The 27,832-nt window shown below is 44.5% G+C and overlaps 1 protein-coding gene across 1 annotated transcript; it reads left to right on the forward strand.

The window, feature by feature from the left end:
- Positions 1 to 359: 359 nt before the first annotated feature.
- On the forward strand, positions 360 to 27,829 carry LOC132592947 (epididymal sperm-binding protein 1-like). Its single transcript, XM_060281196.1, has 8 exons — positions 360 to 396; positions 762 to 914; positions 1,833 to 1,991; positions 16,442 to 16,594; positions 17,320 to 17,478; positions 19,732 to 19,809; positions 20,130 to 20,243; positions 27,546 to 27,829. Exons 1-8 carry the CDS (start codon positions 360 to 362, stop codon positions 27,827 to 27,829), a joined length of 1,137 nt encoding a protein of 378 aa, XP_060137179.1.
- The last annotated feature ends 3 nt before the right edge of the window (positions 27,830 to 27,832 follow it).

Here is a 27,832-nt window from a genome sequence, read left to right on the forward strand (position 1 = left end):
GTTTTTAATGTTTGATGTTTTAGTATGTGATATGAGCCACCCAGAGTGGCTGGGGAAACCCAGACAGATGGCTGACGTATAAAAAATATAAATAAATAATAATAATTGGCTCACCCATACTTACCTTTCTCCACATTTCTAGGCACAGGTCCGGGCTTTCCTGGTCCACATCTGATCTGACTGCTTGTTTTTGGACCTGGCATCCCTGAAAACCCACTCTTTACTGCTGAATTGGAAAAAATGGCAATCCATGGAAAACCCAAATTGCCATTCGATCTGTGGTAAAGATTGGGTTTTCCTGGGAAACTGGTGGGCAAAATAAATAAAAAAATAAGCACTCAGACATGGACTGAAAAAGCATGGCTGCTGGTCCCAAGTGCCTCTACCACAGCCCAGGTTGGGTGGGATGCTCCAGTGACTACATATGGTACCAGTCTGTGGCACACTGGGGAGGGGGGAATGCCAGCCCACCGCAGGAGACAGCTTGAGAAGCAGTGCCTTGCTCTGTATCCACTGCTCGCTCACTGCTTTTTTTTGAAGCCACATTCACATGGTATCAGCCACAATCCATATTGATGCTGTAGTTTCTGCTGTTTGGTGTGTGATTTTCTTAAATCAGCTTCAATTTGACTAGAAAACTGAATGCTGAGTAAGTGGAAATTGAGACAGTTGTCACACATTCATTGATGATAACTACACCCTTTCCAGTTAATGAATTGCAGTTCTTAATCTTACACCTTTGTCCACTGTTTCCATTTCAGATGATGCGCATTGTGACTGCCCGTTTATTTACCAGGGTAAATCCTATTCCTCTTGCACCCAGGATCACTCTTCTGAGATGTGGTGTGCCACAAAAGTTAACCCTTACACGAGACAAATGAAACTAGGTTCATGGAAATCTTGTGAAACTAAAGGTGACCTGTATTTTCTTCCTATGTCACACGTATGCATAGCCATTTTACTGTAATAAAGTAAACAGATCCTCCTCATGAACTTTAAAGCTAAATGTGGGTTCTCCATAGGCATCTGATTGGAGATTGTGGAAACAAAATGTTGGATTACAGGGGCCTTTGGTCTGATGCAGCAGAACTCTTTCTGTGCTCTTAAAGAGGTTAGGGACTACCATCAGTATCTTGTATAGATTTCCTTATGCCCAAACTATTACAAATCTCCTTCCAAGGATCTGATAAAAGTTGCTTCAAGCAACAAGATCTCTGAAGAAATGAAACACATCACCAGTATGTTAATTTGAAGAAATGGTTCAAACTATTTACCTAAGAGGCACTTTTGTACAAATATTTCCTCCTAATAATTGACAAAGATTGCATAGAGTAGGCAGCGCTAAACTTCGGCCCTCCAGATGTTTTGGACTACAATTCCCATCTTCCCTGACCACTGGTCCTGTTAGCTAGGGATCATGGGAGTTGTAGGCCAAAACATCTGGAGGGCCGCAGTTTGGGGATGCCTGGAATAGACCATAAAAGTCACATGTCATCTTTTCTAATATTACTGATATTACTTTGGCATAAATGCCAGCTATCCTCATGTCTTGTTTTATATCTAGTATAACTGAATTCATCCACTTAATCTTTCTTTATAGTTTCTTGTTTCTTTAACATTATTGTCAATTGAGCAATTGTTACTTGCTTTCACAGGCTCCTGACCAATTCTTTTGTCCTTCGATTGTAGCTATCTTTCTAAGCCTTTGTAAAGGAGATCCCTGGCAAGGTTTATATATATGTGACTTTTCACCATTTTGTTTTATTTTTTTGTATTTTGCGATCATCGCTAGTATGTTTCAATGTATATAATCTCACTCTGTTTGGGTCTAGAGAATGGAGGTAATGATGGTGGACGACCCTGTGTGTTCCCCTTTGTGTACAAGGGCAACACCTACAATACCTGCATCAATAAAAGTTCGTCAAGATACTGGTGTGCCACAACAGGGAACTATGACAAAGATGGGAAATGGAGCCGCTGTGCTGATACCAGTGAGTATAATGCAGGGGGCTGGAATAACAGGAGTGGTTGGCCGGATGAGTAATTAGTCAAGGCACCTTGTAGGCCAAGGAGAGTGACAGGGAAGTTCAGCATTCCCCAATCTGGTGTCCTCCAGACATTTTAAACTGCAGTTCCCATCACCACTGACCAGTGACCATACTTGTTAGGGGCAGACTGATGTGAAACACCTGGAAGGCCCCACCTTGGGAGCACTTGCTTGGCATGCAAAGCATCAAAATTTCATTCCCCAGAATCTGCAGGTAGGGCTGGAAGAGCGTCCTTGCCAGTCAGAGTAGACAACACCAAGCTAGATGGATCTCGCGTCTGACTCAGTTTGGATTCAGCTACATTGCTCATGTTATAATGCTATAACTGCATTATAAACATGTGACACCAGTTGGCTCTGTAGAGCACACAACTTTGTGCAATTTCACATAGTTTTTTCTCTTTTGTTATAACAATTTAATTTATGACTTGTTTAAAGTGCCCCCCCCTGTGTGTTGATCCAGCCTATGTCAGCTTTCTACCTTCTTATGAAAAATTTGCTTAGTCTTAGCATTCCTGAGCACAGTTCTAGGTTCAGGCCAGGACATCTGATATGACAGGTTTGGATAGGACCATAGAGAACTGAGTAAATAGTCTTCAGAACAGTGAAAAAAGGATTAGTTAGATGAACCACAAGTCACACATTATATAAGAGCTTGGTGCACAGTATATAATAACTTTGTGAGCTTATATGAGAATAAGTGGTTTGGTAGAAGTTATAGAAAAAGAAATGATATAGGACTCAGCTACATTAGTCAAAAACAGTATAATAATAATTATAATAATAATAATTTATTTGTACCCCACCCATCTAGCTGAGTCTCCCCAGCTACTCTCCTAATCGAGTGTTAAAAACAATACAGCATTAAATATTATAAGCTTCCCTAAACAGGGCTGCCTTCAGATGTCTTTTAAAATTAGGATAGCTGTTTATTTCCTTGACATCTGATGGGAGGGCGTTCCACAGGGCGGGCGCCATTACCGAGAAGGCCCTCTGTCTGGTTCCCTGCAACCTCACTTCTCGCAATGAGGGAACCAGCAGAAGGCCTCCCATCAGATGTCAAGACAGCTGCCCTGGACACAGAATTAACCTGTGCCTCCATGGACAGCTGCGCCAGACTGCCAAGTGCCCCAGCCAGCCAGCCTGCTGGTTCGGCATCTGGAACTGGCTACTGCTGCCATGCCGTGCCTTGCGGAGCGAGACCGCAAGCGCCCCAGCCAGCCAGCCAGCCAGCCAGCAGGACCCAGCACGCCAGCCGCGGCAGGAGGAGGAGGAGGAGGCTTGCCGGTTTGGCGCCTAGCAGTGCTGTGCTGCTGCTGGCTTCCAGAGGCTCGGGCGCTGCTGGGCGCCGGCCCGGCAGGCTGCCTCGGGTCCTTGTGCTTGTGCCTCTTACAGTACTCAGCAACTCACTGCCATTTTCCTTTCCCTTCGTTTCCCATCGGTCTCGTTCTACTACACACTTTCGGTCTGTTTTCCACTCGTCTTTCCACCTCCTCTTCCCTCACGCTCTTCTCCTACACAGGCTGCTGTCTTCGGGAGGCTTGGGCACTCCGCACGGCGCTGCCGGGCGCCTACCCAGCAGGCTGCCTCCGGTCCTTTTGTTTGTGCCTCTTACTCAGCAGCTCATTGCCATTTTCCTTCCTCTTCCCTTTTGTTGTTCTTCAGCCTCCTGTCTTTCCCTTCGTTTCCCTTCTGTCTTGCTCTCCTCCACACTTTCAGTCTGTTTTCTGCTCGTCTTTCCACCTCCTCTTCTCCCTCGCTCTTCTCCTTCGCAGGCTCTCTCTGCGTTCCCTCGCCTTCCTGCCTCTCCCACACCGCGTTTTCTCACCTTCAAATACTCCTCCCTACCTCCTCATTCCCTTTTGTCCTTCCTTGGTGCTTTCCCATTTCACTCTTTTTACCACTCTTTATTATCTGTTAGTGTCTATAATGAAAGAGAAAAAGAGCAAGAGGATTTTCTTTCTCTTTGTTCCCCTTTGCTCTTCCCATACACGTCGCAAGGTTTCTCAGCACAACTTTCATAAATTGACACAAGGTGAGCCTCCTTATCCCTGAATTCCTTGTAACTATAAAATGTTTACATAAAATCAGCTGTCCCCCAGAAACTCTTCTCTTTCACTATTTCTCCTTTGGGGTAGCTGTTTTCTGTGTCATTTTAACTATTGAGAAACTTAGTGCCACTTTTGAGGCATCTCACTTTTCTGCTTTCCTCTTTTCCACAAAAGTACGGTAGCCCCCTTTTCTCGATATAAATGGTTGTTGTAGATATAAATTAATAGAAATAAATCTATTGTACTTCCCAGAACTTGTTAGTTGGAAGAATCCTTTGCATTTTTTAATCATTTGGGCTATAGGTTTCATTGGAACCGTTTAACATGAATGATATTTTGTCTACTCTGTTCTCACTTTCCAGGAAGTCCTCCAAGTGTCGGCTGTAAATATCAATGATTCCTGTTATCCAGGTGGATGGGTAAATGAAAGATCATTGGGTGTGCCAACTAGAAGCCTTGCTTAGTGGGTTGTGCTGCAAATAATTTGGAAGAATGATGACCCTGTTACCAATATATAAAGTCTGACCCTATATAACCCTGATGGTGGCCTAAAATTAAAGAAGATTTGGCAATGGGAGATTATTAATCTTTGTCAAACTGTATCTTTGTGCGACAAAAATAAAACACTTCTTTTAGTTTGCCAGGCAGCATAAAAAAATGTATGATGAGTGATCACTATGAAATATGATGAGTGCGGGAGAAAGTTTTTACAACTGCATGAATGAGATTGCATAGTCTTCATAGGATGAATGAAAATATGTACATGTGGCCGGTTGTATGTGAGAGTTTGTGTGTTCTATCACACACTTCACCCAAACATCCAAAAGTTTCCCAAGTGGCCTTTAGCTTTCACTGGTTCATGTCAAAGAAATATCTGTAGTAGATAAAGTGAGTATGATTCAGTATTCAGAGATACCCTAGTTAAAGCCAGCAGCAAGCATCAACCAAGCAAAGCTCTCATGCCCAGCCAATGCCCTCAGCCCTGAAGGGGACAGCCCTGGCACCCCATTCAACTGTGGTCACTTCCTTTGAAAATTCTACCTTCTCAGCTCCTCTCCTTGGATAGAACTTAATGGAAACACATGAGATCAATACTTTCTGTACTAAAAAATGCAGACTAACAGTGTCACCCACTCCTAACTCGGACAGCCACTTTTGAAGGATATCATGGTTGATGGTATTGAAAGTAGGTGAGAGGTCAATGAGAATTAACAGAGACACATTCCCCCTATCTCTCTCCTGACAGAGATCATCATTAAGGGTGACCAAGCAGTTTCTGTGCCCAAATCAGGCCTAAACCTTGATTGAAATAGGTTCATTTGATAAAAACCTCAACATTTACTTCTTTCAATATGAGAAATGTTGGTGGCACAAAATTGCATATGCATAGTATGTATAATAGTTTCTCATTTGCACATATTTGTGGCTAACCATCATGAATAGAAAGAACATTTCATAGAACTTGTGGCATATTGAGCTTATTGTCAACTGGGAACCATGCTAGTCCTGGCTCCCAGGTTATGACTCATATGTTTATTGCATTCCTACTTTATATTTGTATATATGAGCGTAAAACATTTTAAATATGCATCTACAGAATGTAATATGTGACACAGCCCTTAGATTAATAAGAAGGATTAGTTTGTTGTTGATCAACAGGATTACCTGGAACTGTTGCATGAATCAATAAGATGGTTTCAGAGAAGCCAGCATTCCCAGGGGCAGGAAATTGTTCATTTTGCAAAAAATAATAATAATTGTTTGAAATCTCAGACACTTTTACAGAACCGGACACAAATCTCTCATGCTCTTTCCAAATAAACATAGAAATTAATAGGGATTGCAGGATCTGCTCCATGAGATCTCTTTTCTTTGTTTTCTGGGTCAGCCTGAAGTTAACTAATTGGAAATCTAAAACAATGGGCTGTGCACATTATTTATTTATTACATTGAAAGTCCCGCCTTTTTCACACTTGTAGTTTTGGATATAATGGAGATGTAAAATATTTGGATTATTGTAAAAGATGCAGGCCCCTTCATGGATCAATGCCTTGTCGTGGCGAAGGGGCTTGAATAACTCAGAGAAGCTATGAGCTATGCCATGCAGGGCCACCCAAGATGGACAGGTCATAGTGGAGAGTTTTGACTAAACGTGATCCACCTGGAGAAGGAACTGGCAAGCCACTCCAGTATCCCTGCCAAGAAAACTCCATGGATAAAGACAACAGGCATATAAAAGTTATGATGCTGGAAGATGAGCCCCTCAGGTTGGAAGGCGTCCAACATGCTACTGAGGAAGAGCGGAGGACAAGTACAAGTAGATTCAGAGCTGATGAAGTGGCTGGGCCAAAGCCGAAAGGACGCTCAGTTGCGGATATGCCTGGAAGCGAAAGGAAAGTCCGATGCTGTAAAGAAAAATATTGCATAGGAACCTGGAATGTAAGAACCATGAATGGAGGTAAGCTGGATGTGGTCAAAAATGAGATGACAAGAATAAATATCAACATCCTGGGCATCAGTGAACTAAAATGGAAGGGAATGGGCGAATTCAGTTCGGGTGACTATCATATCTACTACTGTGGGCAAGAATCCTGTAGTAGAAATGGAGTGGCCCTCATAGTCAACAAAAGAGTGGCAAAAGCTGTAATGGGATGCAATCTCAAAAATAACAGAATGATCTCGATACGAATCCAAGGCAGACCTTTTAACATCACGGTAATCCAAGTTTATGCACCAACTACCGGTGCTGAAGAAAGTGAAATTGACCAATTCTATGAAGACCTACAACACCTTCTAGAAATGACACCAAAGAAGGATGTTCTTCTCATTACAGGGGATTGGAATGCTAAAGTAGGGAATCAAGAGATAAAAGGAACAACTGGCAAGTTTGGCCTTGGAGTTCAAAATGAAGCAGGACAAAGGCTAATAGAGTTCTGTCAAGAGAACAAGCTGGTCATCACAAACACTCTCTTCCAACAACACAAGAGACGACTCTACACATGGATATCACCAAATGGGCAGCATCGAAATCAGATTGATTATATTCTCTGCAGCCAAAGATGGAGAAGCTCTATACAGTCAGCAAAAACAAGACCTGGAGCTGACTGTAACTCAGATCATCAGCTTCTTATAGCAAAATTCCAGCTTAAACTGAAGAAAGTAGGAAAAACCACTGGGCCAGTAAGATACAATCTGAATCAAATCCCTTATGAATACACAGTGGAAGTGAGGAACAGGTTTAAGGATTTAGATTTGGTGGACAGAGTGACTGAAGAACTATGGATGGAGGCTTGTAACATTATACAGGAGGCAGCAACGAAAACCATCCCAAGGAAAAGGAAATGCAAGAAAGCAAAATGACTGTCCAACGAGGCCTTACAAATAGCGGAGGAGAGGAGGCAAGCAAAATGCAAGGGAGATAGGGAAAGATACAGGAAACTGAATGCAGATTTCCAAAAAACAGCAAGGAGAGACAAGAGGGTCTTCTTAAATGAGCAATGCAAAGAAACAGAGGAAAACAATAGAATGGGGAAAACCAGAGATCTGTTCAAGAAAATTGGAGATATGAAAGGAACATTTCATACAAAGATTACCATAATCAAGGACAAAAGTGGTAAGGACCTAACAGAAGCAGAAGACATCAAGAAGAGGTGGCAGGAATACACAGAGGAATTTTACCAGAAAGATATGGAGGTCTCGTACACCCCAGGTAGTGTGGTTGCTGACCTTGAGCCAGACATCTTGGAGAGTGAAATCAAATGGGCCTTAGAAAGCACTGCTAATAACAAGGCCAGTGGAAGTGATGATATTCCAGCTGAACTATTTAAAATTTTAAAAGATGATGCTGTTAAGGTGCTAAACGACTAAACAACAACAAAACCTTCAAAAGGTTCAGGCAGCTCAATTAGAAGTTTGAGTTTGCTGGAATGCATTGCTTTCTGTTGCCAGAAGCAAGTACCTCGCTCTTTAACGCACAGAGCAAAGACTTATTGTTTGTCCCGATGCTTGCGCATCAAAAGTAAAAGCTGGTTTTCGTGCTGGCACAACTGTAGCTGTTTGATTTACAAGGTATCCGGGGGAGGAAGCGATTTCCCCGAACGCTGCGTAAAGTAGCAGGCTTGGACTTTAAGAAGACCGAATTCTTCTGATCCATTCCCTTATTGTTGGGGAGTGAGGGGGTGCAGCACATATGCCCCCAAAGGCTGCAAAAGCGGCTTGGTTGCTGCACCATTGAAAAGCCAACAGCCGTACTATGTGTTCTGCAGGAAATTTTTAAAGCTGCGACACAGACATTCCAAGATGGCACTTGCTTTCTAGGATGCCGAGAGGAGTTTGGAGGGCTGCAATTTGATCTCTCCGACACCCACGTGATGTGGGAGGCTTGTTTCCTGAAGCCAAAAGCCCCAGTAGTGTTTGAAGGCGTTTTGGCTGAAGATGGAACTGTTTTCCTGTTCTGAAGAGAGAAGGAAGCTGGACCATGTCCAAATGGGGGTGTGTACCAAAAAAGCCAACTGTGCAATTTTCTGATAGTCAAAGAGCTATGATGCCATGACTTATCAGAGGTGCAAGATGGTATGGCCAATGCCAATCCAGTTGCAGGTAGTTCCAAAGGTGAACTGCAGCACAGGGTATAAATCGGGGGAGTTTGTTAGGAGATTCATTCCCCGTCTGCAGTCATGGGGTTGTTGTGTATCATATGACTGTATGTGTTTTCATTCCCACAGAGTGGAAGTGACGTTGGCAGGATGTTTGTCTTACCTTCCTGTCCTATGTGGGACTGTTGTCTCCTTTGTTCTCCCTCTTTACTGGCTGTGATGCCAGAGAGAGGGAGCCATGATGTAGAGCTCCCAGTTTGTTTATATGTAAATCATAGAATCATAGAGTTGGAAGAGACCACAAGGGTCATCTAGTCCAACCCCCTGCCAAGCAGGAAACACCATCAAAGCATTCTTGACATATGTCTGTCAAGCCTCTGCTTAAAGACCTCCAAAGAAGGAGACTCCACCACACTCCTTGGTAGCAAATTCCACTGCCGAACAGCTCTTATTGTCAGGAAGTTCTTCCTAATGTTTAGGTGGAATCTTCTTTCTTGTAGTCTGAATCCATTGCTCCGTGTCCGCTTCTCTGGAGCAGCAGAAAACAATCTTTCTCGCTCCTCCATATGACATCCTTTCATATATTTGAACATGGCTATCATATCACCCCTTAACCTTCTCTTCTCCAGGCTAAACATACCCAGCTCCCTAAGCCGTTCCTCATAAGGCATTGTTTCCAGGCCTTTGACCATTTTGGTTGCCCTCCTCTGGACACGTTCCAGTTTGTCAGTATCCTTCTTGAACTGTGGTGCCCAGAACTGGACACAGTACTCCAGGTGAGGTCTGACCAGAGCAGAATATAGTGGTACTATTACTTCCCTTGATCTAGATGCAATACTCCTATTGATGCAGCCCAGAATTGCATTGGCTTTTTTAGCTGCTGCATCACACTGCATAAATAAAGCAGTAAATAAAGCAGTTAAGCCTTATTTACTGACTTGTGTGTTGTTCATCACGTTTGTGAGAGCAATCGCATATTTGGCCTGTGGGACCAGTCTGACAACTGGCCCCCCCAGGATGGCCGAATTTCCCTTGTTCTCTTAAATTGGCAATGGCGCCCACCTGGGAGGTGCCGGAACTCAGTTACGATGAGTTCCAGTTTTTTTAAAAGGCTCTACTCCCCACTCCCAGAACAAAACTGCTAATTCTCAGTGGCAGTGCCATTCTTCTGAAGCTGAGGTGTTGCCTTCAGGGCTTTGCAGCTAGCAATGAATTATAGCTCAGACCTAGCATTAATGATTTGCTCATTGTAATTTCAGAAGTATTATGTATGTGGGAAATCCCATGCCAAAGCAGTGCAGGGATACAGGAAAGGGGAGAAAAGACCAGAGCTAATTTGTCATGGCCCAATCAAATCTGAGTAAGAGAGAGGTCGACCCTTCTAACATCTGTTTCACATGTCAATACAAGATCTTGGTATAGTTACGCTTCCCTAGAATATAACCACGAAGAGTCGGACACGACTAAACGACTAAACAACAACAAGAATATAACCATATGACTTTCAAAATTGAGAAAATCATTAGGCGTTATTGGCATATTCTTAAGGATATCCCAGGGTGTGATAATATACCCCTCTTTGGCAAATGACGCACAATGACCGCTCTCCACATTAAATGGGGAGGGGGGTTTGCGTGGTCGCATGCAGCCCCCTGGACCACAGAGTGACTCCCTGGTAGTTCGGAACTGGCCACTCCCTTCCCAGGCTGAATACCTGGGGTCTCCGCCTACCCTGGCCAATCATCCAATCCCGCCTGGGGAGGTGTTGCCATGGGATTGGCCAGGTAAGGGGAGGGACTGTCCAGCTCACACAATAGAATTTGAATCTTACCTGCGAAGCAGCAGCCGGCTCCAGAGCTTCTGCCACCCTCATTTAAGTCTTATTTTGTAGGTTAACCTCTCTTTTTCACAGGTATGCAGGCACTGCTACGTCAGGGTCGCTGTTGAAGGGCCGGAGAGGAATTTCCCTGCATTGTCAGGTTTTGCCTTTCCTGTAGCAATACCCCACAACTTTGTTGCTTTCTGTCAGGAGTATGGGCAGGAGTCAGGCTCTGGGGCCTGTGGTGCTTTGCAGGACTGGGGCATGCCTCAGCTTGTGCTGGAGAAGCAGGGCGTGGCCACGCGGGTGAAGTCCTCGGCTTGTGTTGGGGAGGCAAGGAGTAGTCACCCAGGTGAGGCCACTTGAGATCTCACTGCACCTGGTGGCAGGAACTGGGAGGGATAAAAGCCCAGCATTTCCCTTCAGCTCTTTGCCACAGCAACGCTATCCCTGCCTGGTTGCATCTGGCCTCTTGCTCCTTGCTCCTTGGACCCTTGCCTTGCCGACGTCGTGATCCTTGCTCCGTGGACCCTTGCCTTGACGACGTCTTGATCCTTGCTCCGTGGACCCTTGCCTTGCCGACATCTTGATCCTTGCTCCGTGGACCCTTGCCTTGCCGACGTCTTGATACTTGCTCCGTGGATCCTTGCCTTGCCAACGTCTTGCTCCTTGACCCTTGGACCTTCGCCTTGCTCCTTGACCCTTGGACCTTCACCTTGCTTCTTGTTCCTTGAACCTTCGCCTTGCTCCTTGACCCTTGGACCTTCCCCTTGCTTCTTGTTCCTTGAGCCTTCGCCTTGCTCCTTGACCCTTGGACCTTCGCCTTGCTCCTTGACCCTTGGACCTTCGCCTTGCTCCTCGACCCTTGGACCCTCGCCTTGTCAATGCCTTGCTCCTTGACTCCCAGACCTTCGCCTCTGCCTTGCTCCGTAACCCTGCGACTGCCTGCTGCTGGACCCTCAGTCCTGCACCTGTTCCTGCTTCTACACCACCATCTTGCCTCTGGTCCTGACACCCGCCGACCAGACCGTGACACTTTCAGGCCTTGGGCGGAATCCTTTTGGCTATCTTCCTAAAGGGGTGGGGCGTGAGGTGGTGACCATACTCCCTTGGCGGCGTCAAGATCAGGGTTCCCCCGTTAAAGGGGTCTTGGGGGGACGTATTGGCCATACACCGAGAGGTCGTCATTGCTCTCCCCCTCTAGCTGATTACGGTTGTCCACAGTTGTACAGTTGTTTATGGTATTTATATTATTTTTGTAAAAAAGTGTGTGACATCACAACATTGCATTTATTTGCATCACGCAGACACTGTACTACTGATGAAGCCCAGGATGGCGAAACAAGGTTTATATCCCAGAAATACTTGTCTTCAGAATAGGATTCTGCAGAACTGGAACTACTTGTTATTGCTGGGACTTTATGAATGGATGCAGGTGGAACAGACACGTACCAATGTCTAGACCTGATCCATGAAGTGATTACAGTATGAATTGATCCACTGGGTCTTCTGCTGATTTCATTGCATTTTATGACTCATTTCTGTTGAAATTTATATGATACAGTGAATTACTATACTTTTTTTTGCAAGAGTGCAGCTGGTTACGACTCGTGTGTTTATTCAGAAAATCCAAGCCACAAATATGAAGCAGCAACCGTGTCAGGGTACCTGGGAAGCCATGGCCTTAAGGCGGACAACTAAATGGGAGTACGAGCTAGGCTCAATAAGACCTCAATTAACATTGTGGGCTGCATGAGGTGAGGCTGCCCCTCGAATGGGCCACTTATTTCCGCAAGATGTGGCAGGATGACTCTCGGAACACATATCACAAACATGGGAATAGCTACATCCCTGACTCTGGCAGGAACCCTTATTATATTCCCAACAAATAAGACACCTTCCTGGCTTCTTAATCTCCTGCTTGGATTTTAACTGCTCAGTGGACTTGCTCTCGAAATTTGGAGAGACATAAGTAGTCCATACATCAAGATCCTTATGATCCCATCAAGCAGAAGGGATCTTGGCAGCCCGACGATGGAAACTCTTGTTGTAGCTTATAGCTTCCGCCTCACCGGCCAATGTAAAGGCCTTATGCACCAATGATTGATAAATCCACTGGTGAAAACTTCTCTTGCGGTGAGCTGCAGAAATAACCCCAGCAAATACTTGAAAGCCATCAAAGGTTCTCTCCACTTTAAGGGAGCTGGCCTTGCCCTTGCCCAAAGCAACCTGCTTATCCTTGTCTGGGCATTCATTACGGGGAAGGAATTTGAAAATATTCACATAGCGACCGTTGAGAATCCTATGTCGCATTCTGGGTGGCAAATGCGCACTTGGAATAATATCCCTGACAGCATTGGTCGAAATTTTAACATCTTTGACCGGTTCACCACCAATGCATTCCAAAGGAAGGCCGTACCTGGCCCTGTGGGTGTTGGCTCTATGCTGCCATGCCCACCTAGCAGGCCCAAAGCTCCCTCACCATGAACCCAATACATACCCAACGCCACATCTGAATTATCTTCAGAGGTCTGAGAAGATGTACCAGTAGAAGAGGAGGAGGAGCACAAGCTCTACAGACCAGGAGCGCTTGAGGAGCTGAAGCCCCGTGGGTGAAAGCCCCTATGAGGGGGTCGGAAGGGAAAGGCAATGAAAGGAAGGGAATTAACCGAGGAGGGAAGAATAACTACTGGGAAAATCAAGGGGGAAAGGGGGAATAAAGGAAAGAGATCACCAGGACGATCCATCAAAGGTAAATCGCTCTCTCTCTCAGTTGCCCAGAGGACATACTGTTGCTGTTTCGAATGCACGCACCAAAAGAGGAAGCTCTGGGTCACGTGTATGGGTATATATAGGTCCCTCGATCCGTTTGGACTGCGCCCCATTGAAAATGGGGTCTTAGCCCTTTCTCTGCTGTACTAATTTCAGTATCCAGAGATATAGGCTAAAAAGAGTTATATATATATATATATATATATATATATATATATATATATATATATATATATATGTTGAATTTTCCTTATTGCTCATCATTGCCCTCTAGCATCACATTGCATATTACACTTAAAACATTTTATTTGAAGCTGTATAGTGGAGTCTCTGGGAGGGCCAGGCCTGAGCATCCCTACCCCTGCTTAGGGATGTAAGAACAAGCAATTTCTATTCTGACCTGTCAAGGTTATCTTGTTCCCATCAGTTGTAGTTTAGTTTTTGCCAAATATGAAATTATTTGTCTTATTTGTCTGCTATTTAATTTATAAATGTAATTTACAAATATTATTAATGTTTCATAATTAACCGTGTAATTATTTCCTCACTATACTTGTCAGCGAAAAGGCCATTCATTTCAATGTAAAAGGAAAAACAAATCAAATGGGGCAGAGGAAGTCAATGGTTATATATTGTTGACAGACTGAAAGCCACCACAGCAGCAAATACCAACTGGTATTCACTGGATTGGTTTCTGCTTCAGACATGGGCTAAATAAGCATCAATTTCCACCTCTGTTTCCATTTCCATCTGAATTCCCCCATATCCATATCCCCTGTCCTGTTTTCAATTAGTCTGGTGATCTTTCCACACCAGAGAGGAAAATGGGGTCTTAGCCCTTTCTCTGCTGTACTAATTATCAGTATGCAGAGCTATAGGCTAAAAAGAGTAACTTTCCAAATCTGTGTAAGGTTCTGTGTAAATAATGTTATAAAAATATATAATTTGCATATTACAGGCTTTTAACCTGTTCCCCCTACTCCCCAGATCATGATGGTAGCAAAGGAATAGTAGGAATCTGTCTGTCGAGACATCTTTTCCTAGAGCATAGAGGGAAGAATTCTTGATTTCAGATAAGATGTAATCCTTTTCTAAGGAAGCTTCCTGATTTACTCATTGCAAGATAAGATCCACTTCCCTTTGTTCTTGGCATTGTGTACAAAGAGGAAACAAAAAAGGATGAGGAACACTGAGTTGGGAAATATAAATATATGCCTTTTCTTGTGGCTGAGCAAACATCAGACACCTGTAGTTGGAGGAAGGAAGGGCAAAGTGGGGCTTATAAAAAGAGTACCTCCCCGTCAGAGTTCCTTAGAGAAGAGATGGGCTCCATCATGGCATTCCTCTTGCTCACCTGTGGTCTCTTACTATTGTTGCCTGAAGCTGTGGGTAAGAAATATTCCATTGATTGTTTCTGATTCATCTTAACGAGGCTAGTGGATCATTGATCTCTGCTTTCAAGGGATCTCTTACAGCTAGCTATCACTTGCATCAACTTGTGTTTAGCTATGGTCCTGTCTTAGTGGGGAAAAGATGACTTACAGTCTGTCCACCCATCAGTAAGCCCCACTGAGTTAATGGGCGTACCAGTGCTGTTTTTTCTAGAAAAAGAGGGGCTGGAACTCAACATGAACAGCTCCCTTGTTCTATTATAAAGGCAATGGCACCTACCTGAGAGGTGCTGGAAGTGAGTTCTGGAGAGTTCCGGCTGAAAAAACAACCCTGGGCCTTACTCCCAGGTAAGTGTGCACAGGATTGCAGCCTTCATAGAGGTTCCAAAACCCTTAAACGAAACCTCAGACATGTATAACTAAGGGTAGACTGAAATTCCTTCCCCTTAAAACCGACACATCCTTCCCTTGCCCAAATGAGGCATGGTTTTCTGCTGCTTTTAGAAGACATCTGAAGGCAGCGTGTTTGGGGTAGTTTTTAATGTTTGATGTTTTAGTATGTGATGGGAGCTGGGGAAACCCAGCCAGATAGGTGAGGTATAAATAATAATAATAATAATAATAATAATAATAATAATAATAATAATTAATTAATAATTAATTAATTAATTAATAATAATAGGCTCACCCATACTTACCTTTCTCCACATTTCTAGGCACAGGTCCAGGCTTTCCAGGTCCACATCTAATCTGACTGCTTGTTTTTGGACCTGGCATCCCTGAAAACCCACTCTTTACTGCTGAATTGGAACAAATGGCAATCCATGGAAAACCCAAATTGCCATTCGATCTGTGGTAAAGATTGGGTTTTCCTGGGAAACTGGTGGGCAAAATAAATAAAAAAATAAGCACACGGAGATGGACTGAGAAAGCATGGCTGCTGGTCCCAAGTGGTACCATAGCCCAGGTTGGGTGGGATGCTCCAGTGACTACATATGGTACCAGTCTGTGGCACACTGGGGAGGGGGGAATGCCAGCCCACTGCAGGAGACAGCTTGAGAAGCAGTGCCTTGCTCTGTATCCACTGCTCGCTCACTGCTAGTTTTTGAAGCCACATTCACATGGTATTAGCCACGATCCATATTGATGCTGTAGTTTCTGCTGTTTGGTGTGTGATTTTCTTAAATCAGCTTCAATTCGACTAGAAAACTGAATGCTGAGTAAGTGGAAATTGAGACAGCTGTTGCACATGCATGGATGATAACTACACCTGTCACAGTGGCCTGGGTGGGCTACTTCAGAGTAACGACTCCACACAGCTCTGCATTTTATCCTTTTATTGGTGCTGTGTATTTACAGTGCTGAAAGCAGTGCTATTTACAGATAGTGGTACATGTTGTTAGTCTTCCGCAGAACCTCCGAATGGCGGTTCACGCGTTTTCTTCCAGCAAAGTAATCTTGGCATACTGAATCTCCGCCCCCTGCGCTTTTTACGCAATTCCGGAGTAGCTGGGATCGGCCTCTTTCCCACCGTCTCCCTGCTTCCCTGTTCCTTTCCCCGGCGGTGCCTGTGCTCCGCTAAGGTACTCGAGCTCCTGTTTCCACTTCCTGAATCACCACTCGAAGTCTCCCCCTCCCCACTGGGGGAGGAGCTGGTATTCAGGATGGGAGGGGGCTGCCGGTACCTCTTATCCCTCACAACACCATTTCCAGTTAATGAATTGCAGTTCTTATTCTTACACCTTTGTCCCCTGTTTCCATTTCAGTTGGTCAGCATTGTGTCTGCCCATTTATTTACAACGGTAAATCCTATTCCTCTTGCACCAAGGATGACGCTAATGCGGTGTGGTGTGCCACAGAAGTTGACCCTGACACGAAAGAAATGATCGAATCTAAATGGAAAGAGTGTAAGACAAAAGGTGACTTGTATTTTCTTCTATTTCTGGTTTCCTATGTCACACGTATGCATAGCCATTTTACTGTAATAAAGTAAACAGATCCTCCTCATGAACTTTAAAACTAGATGTGGGTTCCCCATAGGCATCTGATTGGACATCGTGGAAACAAAATGTTGGATTAGATGGGCCTTTGGTCTGATGCAGCAGGACTCTCTCTGTGCTCTTAAAAAGGTTCGGGACTACCATCAGTAGCTTGTATAGATCTTCCTTATGCCCAAACTATTACAAATCTCCTTCCAAGGATCAGATAAAAGATGCTTCAAGCAACAAGATCTATGAAGAAATGAAACACATCACCAGTATGTTGATACTGCCTGGCATAGACCATAAAAGTCACATGTCATCTTTTCTAATATTACTGATATTACATTGGCATAAATGCCAGCTATCCTCATGTCTTGTTTTATATCTAGTATAACTGAATTCATTCACTTAATCTTTCTTTATAGTTTCTTGTTTCTTTAACATTATTGTCAATTGAGCAATTGTTACTTGCTCTCACAGGCTCCTGACCAATTCTTTTGTCCTTGGTTTGTAGCTATCTCTCTAAGTTTTTGTAAAGGAGATCCCTGGCAAGGTTTATATATATGTGACTTGTTCACCATTTTGTTTTATTTTATTTTATTTATTTTGTGATCATCACTAGTATGTTTCAATGTATATAAACTCACTCTGTCTGGGTCTAGAGAATGGAGGTAATGATGATGGACGACCCTGTGTGTTCCCCTTTGTGTACAACGGCGAAACCTACAATACCTGCACCAATAAAAATGCAATGGGATACTGGTGTGCAACAACAGGGAACTATGACAAGGACGGGAAACGGAGCATCTGTGCTCATACCAGTGAGTATGATGCAGGGGGCTGGAAAAACAGGAGTGGTTGGCCGGATGAATAATTAGTCAAGGCACCTTGTAGGCCAAGGAGAGTGAGAGGGAAGTTCAGTATTTCCCAATCTGGTGTCCTCCAGACATTTTAAACTGCAATTTCCATCACCACTGACCAGTGGCCATAATTGTTGGGGGAAGACTGATGTGAAACACCTGGAAGGCCCCACCTTGCGAGCACTTGCTTTGCATGCAAAACATCAAAATTTCATTCCCCAGAATCTCCAGGTAGGGCTGGAAGAGCGTCCTTGCCAGTCAGAGTAGACAACACCAAGCTAGATAGATCTAGCGTCTGACTCAGTTTGGACTCAGCTACATTGCTCATGTTACAATGCTATAACTGCATTATAAACATGTGACACCAGTTGCCTCTGTAGAGCACACAACTTTGTGCAATTTCACATAGTTTTTTCTCTTTTGTTATAACAATTTAATTTATGACTTGTTTAAAGTGTTTTACCCCCTGTGTGTTGATCCAGCCTATGTCAGCTTTTTAATGAAAAATTTGCTTAGTCTTACCATTCCTGAGCGCAGTTCCAGGTTCAGGCCAGCACATCTGAGATGACAGGTTTAGATAGGACCATAGAGAACTGAGTAAATAGTCTTCAGAACAGTGAAAAAAGGATTAGTTAGATGAACCACAAGTCACCCATTATATAATAGCTTGGTGCACAGTATATAATAACTTTGTGAGCTTATATGAGAATATGTGGTTTGGTAGAAGTTATAGAAAAAAATGATATAGGACTCAGCTACATTAGTCAAAAACAGTGTAATAATAATAATAATAATAATAATAATAATAATATTAATAATAATAATTTATTTGTACCCCACCCATCTAGCTGAGTCTCCCCAGCTACTCTGAGCGGCTCCCAATCGAGTGTTAAAAACAATGCAGCATTAAATATTTAAAAATTCCCTAAACAAGGCTGCCTTCAGATGTCTTTTAAAATTAGGATAGCTGTTTATTTCCTTGACATCTGATGGGAGGGCGTTCCACAGGGCGGGCGCCATTACCGAGAAGGCCCTCTATCTGGTTCCCTGTAACCTCACTTCTCGCAATGGGGGAACCACCAGAAGGCCCTCAGCCCTGGATCTGAGTGTCCCGGCTGAACGATGGGGGTGGAGATGCTCCTTCAGGTATACAGGACCGAGGCCCTTAGGGCTTTAAAGGTCAGCACCAACACTTTGAATAGTGCTCAGAAACGTACTGGAAACCAGTGTATATCTCTCAGGACCGGTGTTATGTGGTCCCGGCGGCCACTCCCAGTCACCAGTCTAGCTGCCGCATTCTGGATTAGTTGCAGTTTCTGGGTCACCTTCAAAGGTAGCCCCACGTAGAGCGCATCGCAGTAATCCAAGCGGGAGATAACCAGAGCATGCACCACTCTGGCGAGACAGTCCGCCGGCAGGTAGGGTCTCAGCCTGTGTATCAGATGGAGCTGATAGACAGCTGACCTGGACACAGAATTAACCTGTGTGTCCATGGACAGCTGTGAGTCCAAAATGACTCCCAGGCTGCACACCTGGTCCTTCAGGGGCACAGTTACCCCATTCAGCACCAGGGAGTTCTGATTTAAAGGCGAGGTAGAGTTGGGTGTCATCTGCATACTGATGAAGACCCAGCCCAAACCCCCTGATGATCGCTCCCAGTGGCTTCATATACCGTGTTTCCCACATTTTAAGATGTAGTCATAAAGTAAGCCATAGCAGGGTTTTTAAACATTTGCAAAATATAAGACATTCCCCCCAAATAAGCCATACTTCCGCGCCAGAATGCCAAGTGTCTCAGCCAGCCAGCGGGACCCAGCACGCCGGCCGCAGAAGGAAAAGGAGGAGGCCTGCTGGGTCAGCGTATGGAACTGGCTACTGCTGCCGTGCCGTGCCTTGCGGAGCGAGACCGCAAGCGCCCTAGCCAGCCAGCAGGACCCAGCACGCCAGCCGCGGCAGGAAGAGGAGGAGGCAGATTGCCGGGTTGGCGCTTAGCAGCGCCGTGCTGCTGCTGGCTTCCGGAGGCTCGGGCGCTGCTGGGAGCTGACCCGGCTGGCTGTCTCCGGTCCTTGTGTTTGTGCCTCTTACGGTACTCAGCAACTCACTGCCATTTTCCTTTCCCTTCGTTTACCTTCTGTCTTGCTCTCCTACACACTTTCGGTCTGTTTTCCGCTCGTCTTTCCACCTCCTCTTCCCTCTCGCTCTTCTCCTTCCCAGGCTGCTGGCTTCTGGAGGCTCGGGCACTCCGTGCGGCGGTGCTGGGCGCCTACCCGGCAGGCTGCCTCCAGTCCTTGTGTTTGTGCCTCTTAAAGCAGCTCATTGCCATTTTCCTTCCTCTTCCCTTTTGTTGTTCTTCAGCCTCCTGTCTTTCCCTTCGTTTCCCTTCTGTCTTGCTCTCCTACACACTTTCGGTCTGTTTTCTGCTCGTCTTTTCCACCTTCTCTCCCCCCTCGCTCTTCTCCTTCGCAGGCTCTCTCTGGGTTCCCTCGCCTTCCTGCCTCTCCCACACCGCATTTTCTCACCTCCAAATACTCCTCCCTACCTCCTCAGTCCCTCTTGTCCTTCCTTGGTGCTTTCCCGTTTCACTCTTTTTACCACTCTTTATTATCTGTTAGTGTCTATAATGAAAGAGAAAAAGAGCAAGAGGATTTTCTTTCTCTTTGTTCCCCTTTGCTCTTCCCGTACACATCGCAAGGTATCTCAACACAACTTTCATAAATTGACACAAGGTGAGCCTCCTTATTTCTGAATTCCTTTTAACTATAAAATGTTTACATGAAATCAGCTGTCCCCCAGATACTCTTCTCTTTCACTATTTCTCTTTTGGGGTAGCTGTTTTCTGCGTTGGTTTAACTATTGAGAAACTTGGTGCCACTTCTGAGGGGTCTCACTGTTTTGCTTTCCTCTTTGCAACAAAAGTATGGTAGCCCCCTTTTCTTGACCCGTTCTTAGAGCGCACCCCGCCGGATGGCTCGGGGTGCTCAGCAGCAGCAACGCAGGAGGAGGCAGGCACCTGAAACCATACGGTACCATATTTACAGTAATTAAAAAAATAATACACCCCCCAAAATAAGCCATAGGCTTATTTTCTTGAGTAAAATAACTATAAGAGGGTGTCTTAAAATGTGGGAAACACAGTAGATATTAAAAAGCATGGGGGAGAGGACAGAACCCCAAGGCAACCCACAAGTGAGAGCCCAGGGTTCTGAACACTCATCCCCCAACACCACTTTCTGAACACGTCCCAGGAGAAAGGAACAGAACCACTGTATAAGGGTGCCCCCAGCCCCTCTAGCTGGTCCAAAAGGATGTTATGGTCAATAGTGTCGAAGGCCGCTGAGAGATCCAGTAGAACTAGGAAACGGCTCTCATCTTTGTCTCTAGCCCCCCGGAGATCATCTAACAGCACAGCCAAGGCAGTTTCAGTCCCATGAATTCCGATTGGATGGGATCCAAATGGTCCCCATCCTCCAGGCGTGCTTGAAGTTGTGAAGCAACCACCCACTCATTCACCTTGCCCAAGAATGGTAGATTTGAGACTGGGCAATAGTTGGCCATATTGGCCAGGTCTAAAGAAGTTTTTTAAAGAAGCGGTTTAATAACCGCCTCTTTCAGTGGGTCTGGGAAGTCTCCCTCGCAGATAGCATTCACCACCCAACGGAGACCATTGCCCAGTCCTTTCCAGCTCACTTTTATTAGCCAGGATGGGCAAGGATCAAGGAGACAGGTGGTTGGTTTCACTCATGCAAGCAGCCTGTCCACATCCTCGGAGGTAACAGATTGGAATTGATCCCATATAACGTGACTAGACAGGACTCTAGCACTCTCCCGCCCTGGTCCTGCTCCCAAAGTGGAGTCTACCTCCTTTTGAATCGGAGTGACTTTATCAGCAAAAACAAACTTTGCAAAAGCATTGCAGGAGATCTTGGGGTCCCTACCAGGCCCCGGTGATGAAGGTGGTTCCAATAGATTGTGAACCACCTGAAAGAGTCTCCTGCTGCTGTTTTCTGCAGATGCAATAGAGGCGGTGAAGAAGGTCCTCTTCGCCATCGCCATTGCCACTTGGTAGGCTTGACATTGAGCTCTAGCCCATGTCTGGTCTGATTCAGAATGAGTTTTCCACCACCGGCGCTCTAGCCGTCTCAACGATTTTTTCATTGCCCTCAGCTCCAGGGAAAACCTTGGGGCTATCCGGACTCCACGCAATGGGAGAGGCCACTTTGGAGCCAGACAGTCAATAGCTCTGGTTAACTCCGCATTCCAGCGGGCCACCAGGGAATCAGCTGAAAGGCCATTAACATGGGATAAAACATCCCATGCCTCTCTCTGGAAGCCAATTGGATCCATTAAGTAGCGGGAGGTGGGCCATCTGATCCGGTCCCACCTCCCTGCAGAAGGGAAGGGTCGCGGATAAGTCCAGTTGCACCAGGAAGTGATCTTACCATGGCACCTCTTTTGTTTCACTTTTAATGGTGTCAGATCACCAACATCTGTAGAGGTAAACACCAGGTCTAAGGCATGTCTGTGGCTATGAATTGGACCAAACTTATTCCGGGACAGCCCCATGGAGGCCATGCTTTCCACGAACTCCTGAGCTGCCCCTTGTAAGTTCATGTTGCCAGGTTTCCAGCAGCTTCCCGGGGCCTCTTATGCTGTGGCAGTGAGTGTAGGCCCCACCCCCTAGGCCCGATGGAATTGGCTGGAGGAGGGAGCGGTCTCCATCACTCACATGTGTTATAAACATGTAACACCAGATGGCACTGTAGAGCACAAAACATTTCTATGTGCTTTATTTATTTATTTATTTATTTATTTATTTATCCACCTGTCCTCCAAGGAACTCAAGGTGGTGCACATGGCTCCCCTGCTCTCCATGTTATCCTCATAGCATCCCTGAGAGATTGGGTAGGAAGAGAGTTGGTGACCAGTAGGATCAGCAGCACAATCTATAGCACCAAAAGACAGGAGGAAAGATGGCTGTGAATCTTCCCCTGCTGTTCAGACCCTCCCCTCCCACCTACATCCCTTCTTTTCCAAAAGGACTCACTCACAGTACTGAAGTTTTTTTGGGAGAAAAGGGATATTGAGGATGTTTTGCTGAAGAAGGATTCAGCAAGCCCTGCCCGCCTGCCCATTCGATACTTCAAATGGCCCCCCTATTCCTTTGCTTTACTGCGGACTTGTCATCATGGCATATAATTTAGGCCTTGTGGTGACATGACGGTTTGTGGGCTATGGCTTTTGCTAACAGTGCCAAAACTCTCTTCATTGTTCAATATTTTATTTATAAATGCATCCAGAAGTGCAGTGGGTCAATCCCACTAACATGTACTTTGAGTATACCCACTGAAATTCGCCATGCCCATTAATTTCAGTGGGTCTACTCTGAGCATGACTAACATTTGTAGAATGAATTGACGTTGTACAGTGAGTACTGAGCATTCAGTAGATGTCAGATGATAAAACTGGGATGGATCCCCACAGGTGCTTAAAACTTTATGTATGGTGCTTGCAATATGACTCTATAGCAAGGCTTGGGAATGCTATGATGAGTCACTGATGTTTAGCATGGGTAGAGAATTCTGGGTCACAGTGTCCACAGGTTTGTTGTAGATATAAATTAATAGTTATGAAGTAAATCTATTGTACTTCCCAGAACTTGTTAGTTGGAAGAATTATTTCCATTTTTTAATCATTAGCGCTATAGGTTTCATTGGAACCGTTTAACATAAATGATATTTTGTCTATTCTGTTCTCATTTTCCAGGAAGTCCTCCAAGTATAGGCTGTAAACATCAATGATTCCTGTTATCCAGTTTGGATTACAACAGGTGGATGGGTAAATGAAAAACCACTGGGTGCGCCGACTAGAAGCCTTGCTTGCTTAGTGGGTTGTGCTGCAAATAATTTAGAAGAATGATGACCCTGTTCCTGATATATAAAGTCTGACCCTATATAACCCTGATGGTGGCCTAAAAATAAATAAGATGTGGCAGTGGGAGATTATTAAACTGTATCTTTGTGCTACAAAAATAAAACATTTCTTTTAGTTTGCCAGGCAGCATAAAAAAAATGTATGATGAGTGATCACTATGAAATATGATGAGTGCGGGAGAAAGTTTTTGCAACTGCATGAATGAGATTGCATAGTCTTCATAGGATGAATGAAAATATGTACATGTGGCTGGTTGTATGTGAGTGTTTGTGTGTTCTATCACACACTTCACCCAAACATCCAAAAGCTTCCCAAGTGGTTCTTAGCTTTCACTCGTTCATGTCAAAGAAATATCTGTAGTAGATAAAGTGAGTATGATTCAGTATTCAGAGATATCCTAGTTAAAACCAGCAGCAAGCATCAACCAAGCAAAGCTCTCATGCCCAGCCAATGCCCTCAGCCCTGAAGGGGACAGCCCTGCCAGCCCCTTCAACTGTGGTCACTTCCTTTGAAAATTCTACCTTCTCCGCCCCTCTCCTTGGATAGAACTTAATGCAAACACATCAGATCAATACTTTCTGTGCTAAAAAATGCAGACGGACAGTGTCACCCACTCCTAACTCAGACAGCCACTTTCGAAGGATATCATGGTTGAAAGTAGCTGAAAGGTCAATGAGAATTAACAGAGACACATTTCCCTTATCTCTCTCCTGACAGAGGTCATCACAGAGGGCGACCAAAGCAGTTTCTGTGCCCAAATCAGGCCTAAACCTTGATTGAAATGGGTTCATTTGATAAAAACCTCAACATTTACTTCTTTCAATATGAGAAATGTTGGTGGCATAATAATAATAGTAAAAGTAATAATATTAAATAATTTATTATTTATACCCCACCCCTCTGGCTGGGTTTCCCCAGCCACTCTGGGCAGCTTCCAACAGAAAAATAAAATTCAGTAATCTATTAAACATTAAAAGCCTCCCTTAACAGGGCTGCCTTCAGATGTCTTCTAAAAGTCTGGTGTGACGTATCCCCGACACAGACAATAAATTATGAGACGAAGGGGGTCCAGGGGAGAGGCAAACCCCACTCATCTCCTTTTGCCTTAAGATAAACCCCTCTCTATTTCTATGCTCCGTAGTAATGCGAGTCTAATTCCAATTTACGTGGCCTTGTATCATAAATACCCTTGGGCTATTTAAATGAACAACCTCTTGCCTACAGTAAAGGGCCTCCCTCAGCTCTCATCCCCCCTGTATCAGTTTACCTTACCACCTAGGAAACTTTGTGGCACTCTAGGTTTTCACTATATTGCGCCTTCTGTGTGACACTAGGACACAAACTAACACCCCTTTTTCCTTAGGTAAGTTTTGCCCTTTTTTGTTTTGCCACCGCTGTGAGTATTTGATACGCTGCTGGAAAAACTATCACGATGGTCCTCGGCACAAAAAGCTGAATTTTATTTTCTTGAGAACGTAGGTTTTTAATGATTCATAAGGTTACAAGCTTAGGTACAGCTAAACATTAACTCCGTCAAACTTCAGCATCAAGTTACCCTAAGCCTAACCTAAACCACCACTATCCTGGCCCCACACCATTCTCCTTTCCTCTTCTTCACCACACTCCCTCTCCCTCTCCAACTGCCATAACGGGTGTCGGGAAACGCCCTGCCCCCAAAGGAAGCGCTGTCAGTTAAGTTGGAGGTTGATTAACTCTTTCTGAGCCAGGGTGTAATGAACATTCCACACTAGGGCTAATCCGTTACATCTAGTAGTTGCTTTTCTCTTTGACATCTGATGGGAGGGCGTTTCACAGGGCAGGCGCCACCACCGATGAGGCCCTCTGCCTAGGTCCCTGCAACTTGGCTTCTGGCAATGAGGGAACCGCCAGAAGGCCCTAGTGCTGGACCTCAGTGTCCGGGCAGAACGATGCGGGTGGAGACGCTCCTTCAGGTATACTGGACCAAGGCCATGCATAGTATGCATAATAGTTTCTCATTTGCACATATTTGTGACTAACCACCATTAATAGAAAGAACATTTCATAGAACTTGTGGCATATTGAGTTTATTGTCAACTGGGAACAATGTTAGTCCTGGCTCCCAGGTTATGACTCATATGTTTATTGCATTTCTACTTTATATTTGTATATATGAATGTAAAACATTTTAAATGTGCATCTACAGAATGTGATATGTGACACAGCCCTTAGATTAATAACAAGGATTAGTTTGTTGTTGATCAACAGGATTACCTAGAACTGTTGCATGAATCAATAAGATGGTTTCAGAGGAGCCTGCATTTCCAAGGGCAGGAAATTGTCATTTTGCAACAACAACAACAAAAAGTTGTTTGAAATCTCAGACACTTTTACAGAACCGGACACAAATCTCTCTTGCTGTTTGCTTTTCCAAGCTTCACTTCATTCCACTAGGGTACTCTGAGAACAAAATTGGACCCTGTTCCCATTTTCAATTAATGAGTGTTGAGGGAACTGAATTCATTCTAATTATGTCGAGCTTGTTGCATCATTGCATTGCTTGTTATATAACAAGTTTTCTTGAACTGCTGAAAACCTTTTCAGCATTTCCTTCTCAAACTCCTCCTTTGTAACAATGCAATTTTTCTGTACACACTCAGGATGCATAGCCCATTGAGATGCTCCCCTGCCATCGTTGACCTTAGCACTGTTCTGTACAAGTAGTGCATGGTTGTGCAAAAGAGATACGCCAATCGAAAAATCATGGTTTCTTTGCGCTTTCGTAGAAAAGATCAACAATTTTGGTGCTTTCATAAGAAAGAAAGCTCAAGAACTTTATTGGTATTCTGGTTTTTACTTTTTGAATATAGCATCCCCAGAGATGAGCAGAATCTTTTTTTTAATGTAAGCAGAAAATATTTCCATCAGTTCGTGGAAACCATGCCCTATCTCTCAGTTGCGTTGCCAGTTGCATTGCTAGAATGCACCACAACATCATCCAAGCGACTTCAGCAAGCATTTCAATTTCAAATATTCTGATTATTTCCAATTTTAGTTGGGTTTTCACCCCTCCTGGCTACACCCATGGTTACATATCTTGGAATTGCTAATAGATTTAAGCAATGATGGAGTTCTTTGAAGGGAGTGTGGAGAGTCAGTGTTTCAGGAATATAACACACACACACACACACACACCAGTGCTATTTTTCTAGAAAAAGAGGTGCTGGAACTCACAAGGAACACCTCCCTTGTTCTCTTAAATTGGCAATGGCGCCCACCTGGGAGGTGCCGGAACTCAGTTAGGATGAGTTCCAGTTTTTTTAAAAGGCCCTACTCCCCACTCCCAGAACAAAACTGCTAATTCTCAGTGGCAGTGCCGTACTTTTGAAGCTGAGGTGTTGCCTTCAGGGCTTTGAAGCTAGCAATGAATTATAGCTCAGACCTAGCATTAATGATTTGCTCATTGTAATTTCAGAAGTATTACATATCTGGGAAATCCCATGCCAAAGCAGTGCAGGGATACAGGAAGGGGAGAAAAGACCAGAGCTAATTTGTCATGGCCCAACCCAGCTGCCCATATATGACCTTGGTGTCTGAAGCAGCATCTGTATACTCTGTCTTTCATTTCATGTCATGAACCAATTCTTCTTTAATGCTCTTGTTTGTGAACCTTTTTATTAGGTACAGTGGTATCTCGGGTTACAGATGCTTCAGGTTACAGACACTTCAGGTTACAGACGGTTAAGGTTACAGACTCTGCTAACGCAGAAATAGTACCTCGCGTTAAGAACTTTGCTTCAGGATGAGAAATCACGCGGAACGGCAGCAGTGGGAGGCCCCATTAGTTAAAGTGGTACTTCAGGTTAAGAACAGTTTCAGGTTAAGAACGGACCTCCGGAACGAATTAAGTTCTTAACCTGAGGTACCACTGTATAAGGGTTAGCAGTAAAGATGTCATTCATAACACATGCACATATTGACTATGGCAAAAGTTTCAAATCCTCTCAGGAAAGTGCGTAGAACACATCTAAGTGGTGGACTCACATATGGGTTGGAAGCAATCTTGCTTTACAGGATTCCCATCTTTTTTGACCCATCCCTCCATCATTTCCATCCAGGACTGAGTACAAACCCTACAGGGCCATGTGTGTTTCCTTTCATCTACAAAGGAAAACCCTATACCGGTCCATCTTGTACAGCTGATGGGGAATCCACTGAAAGTCTCTGGTGCTCTCTGACCTGCAACTATGATGAAGACCCAAAATGGACATACTGTGATCCTTCTGGTATGGGGAAAACAGAGTACACTGGAATCAGGAACAGGACGAGCAAGGATAACCACACGCTTCAGCACAGTGGTGGCAGGTGCTGGCGAAGGGAGCAGCCGGCCTTCCTTAAATAGCCA

The sequence above is a fragment of the Zootoca vivipara genome, chromosome 13 (genome assembly GCF_963506605.1).
Source record: "Zootoca vivipara chromosome 13, rZooViv1.1, whole genome shotgun sequence".
Taxonomy (NCBI): Eukaryota; Metazoa; Chordata; class Lepidosauria; order Squamata; family Lacertidae; genus Zootoca; species Zootoca vivipara.

Bases quoted from the DNA above. Each gene is read 5' to 3' on its own strand.
- LOC132592947 (XM_060281196.1), top strand. From the start codon at position 360: ATGGCTGCTGGTCCCAAGTGCCTCTACCACAGCCCAG. The intron at 16,595-17,319 runs GTGACTTGTATT...GTCTGGGTCTAG, and splicing joins GAAAGAGTGTAAGACAAAAG to AGAATGGAGGTAATGATGAT. The intron at 17,479-19,731 runs GTGAGTATGATG...TCTCCTTCCCAG, and splicing joins GAGCATCTGTGCTCATACCA to GCTGCTGGCTTCTGGAGGCT.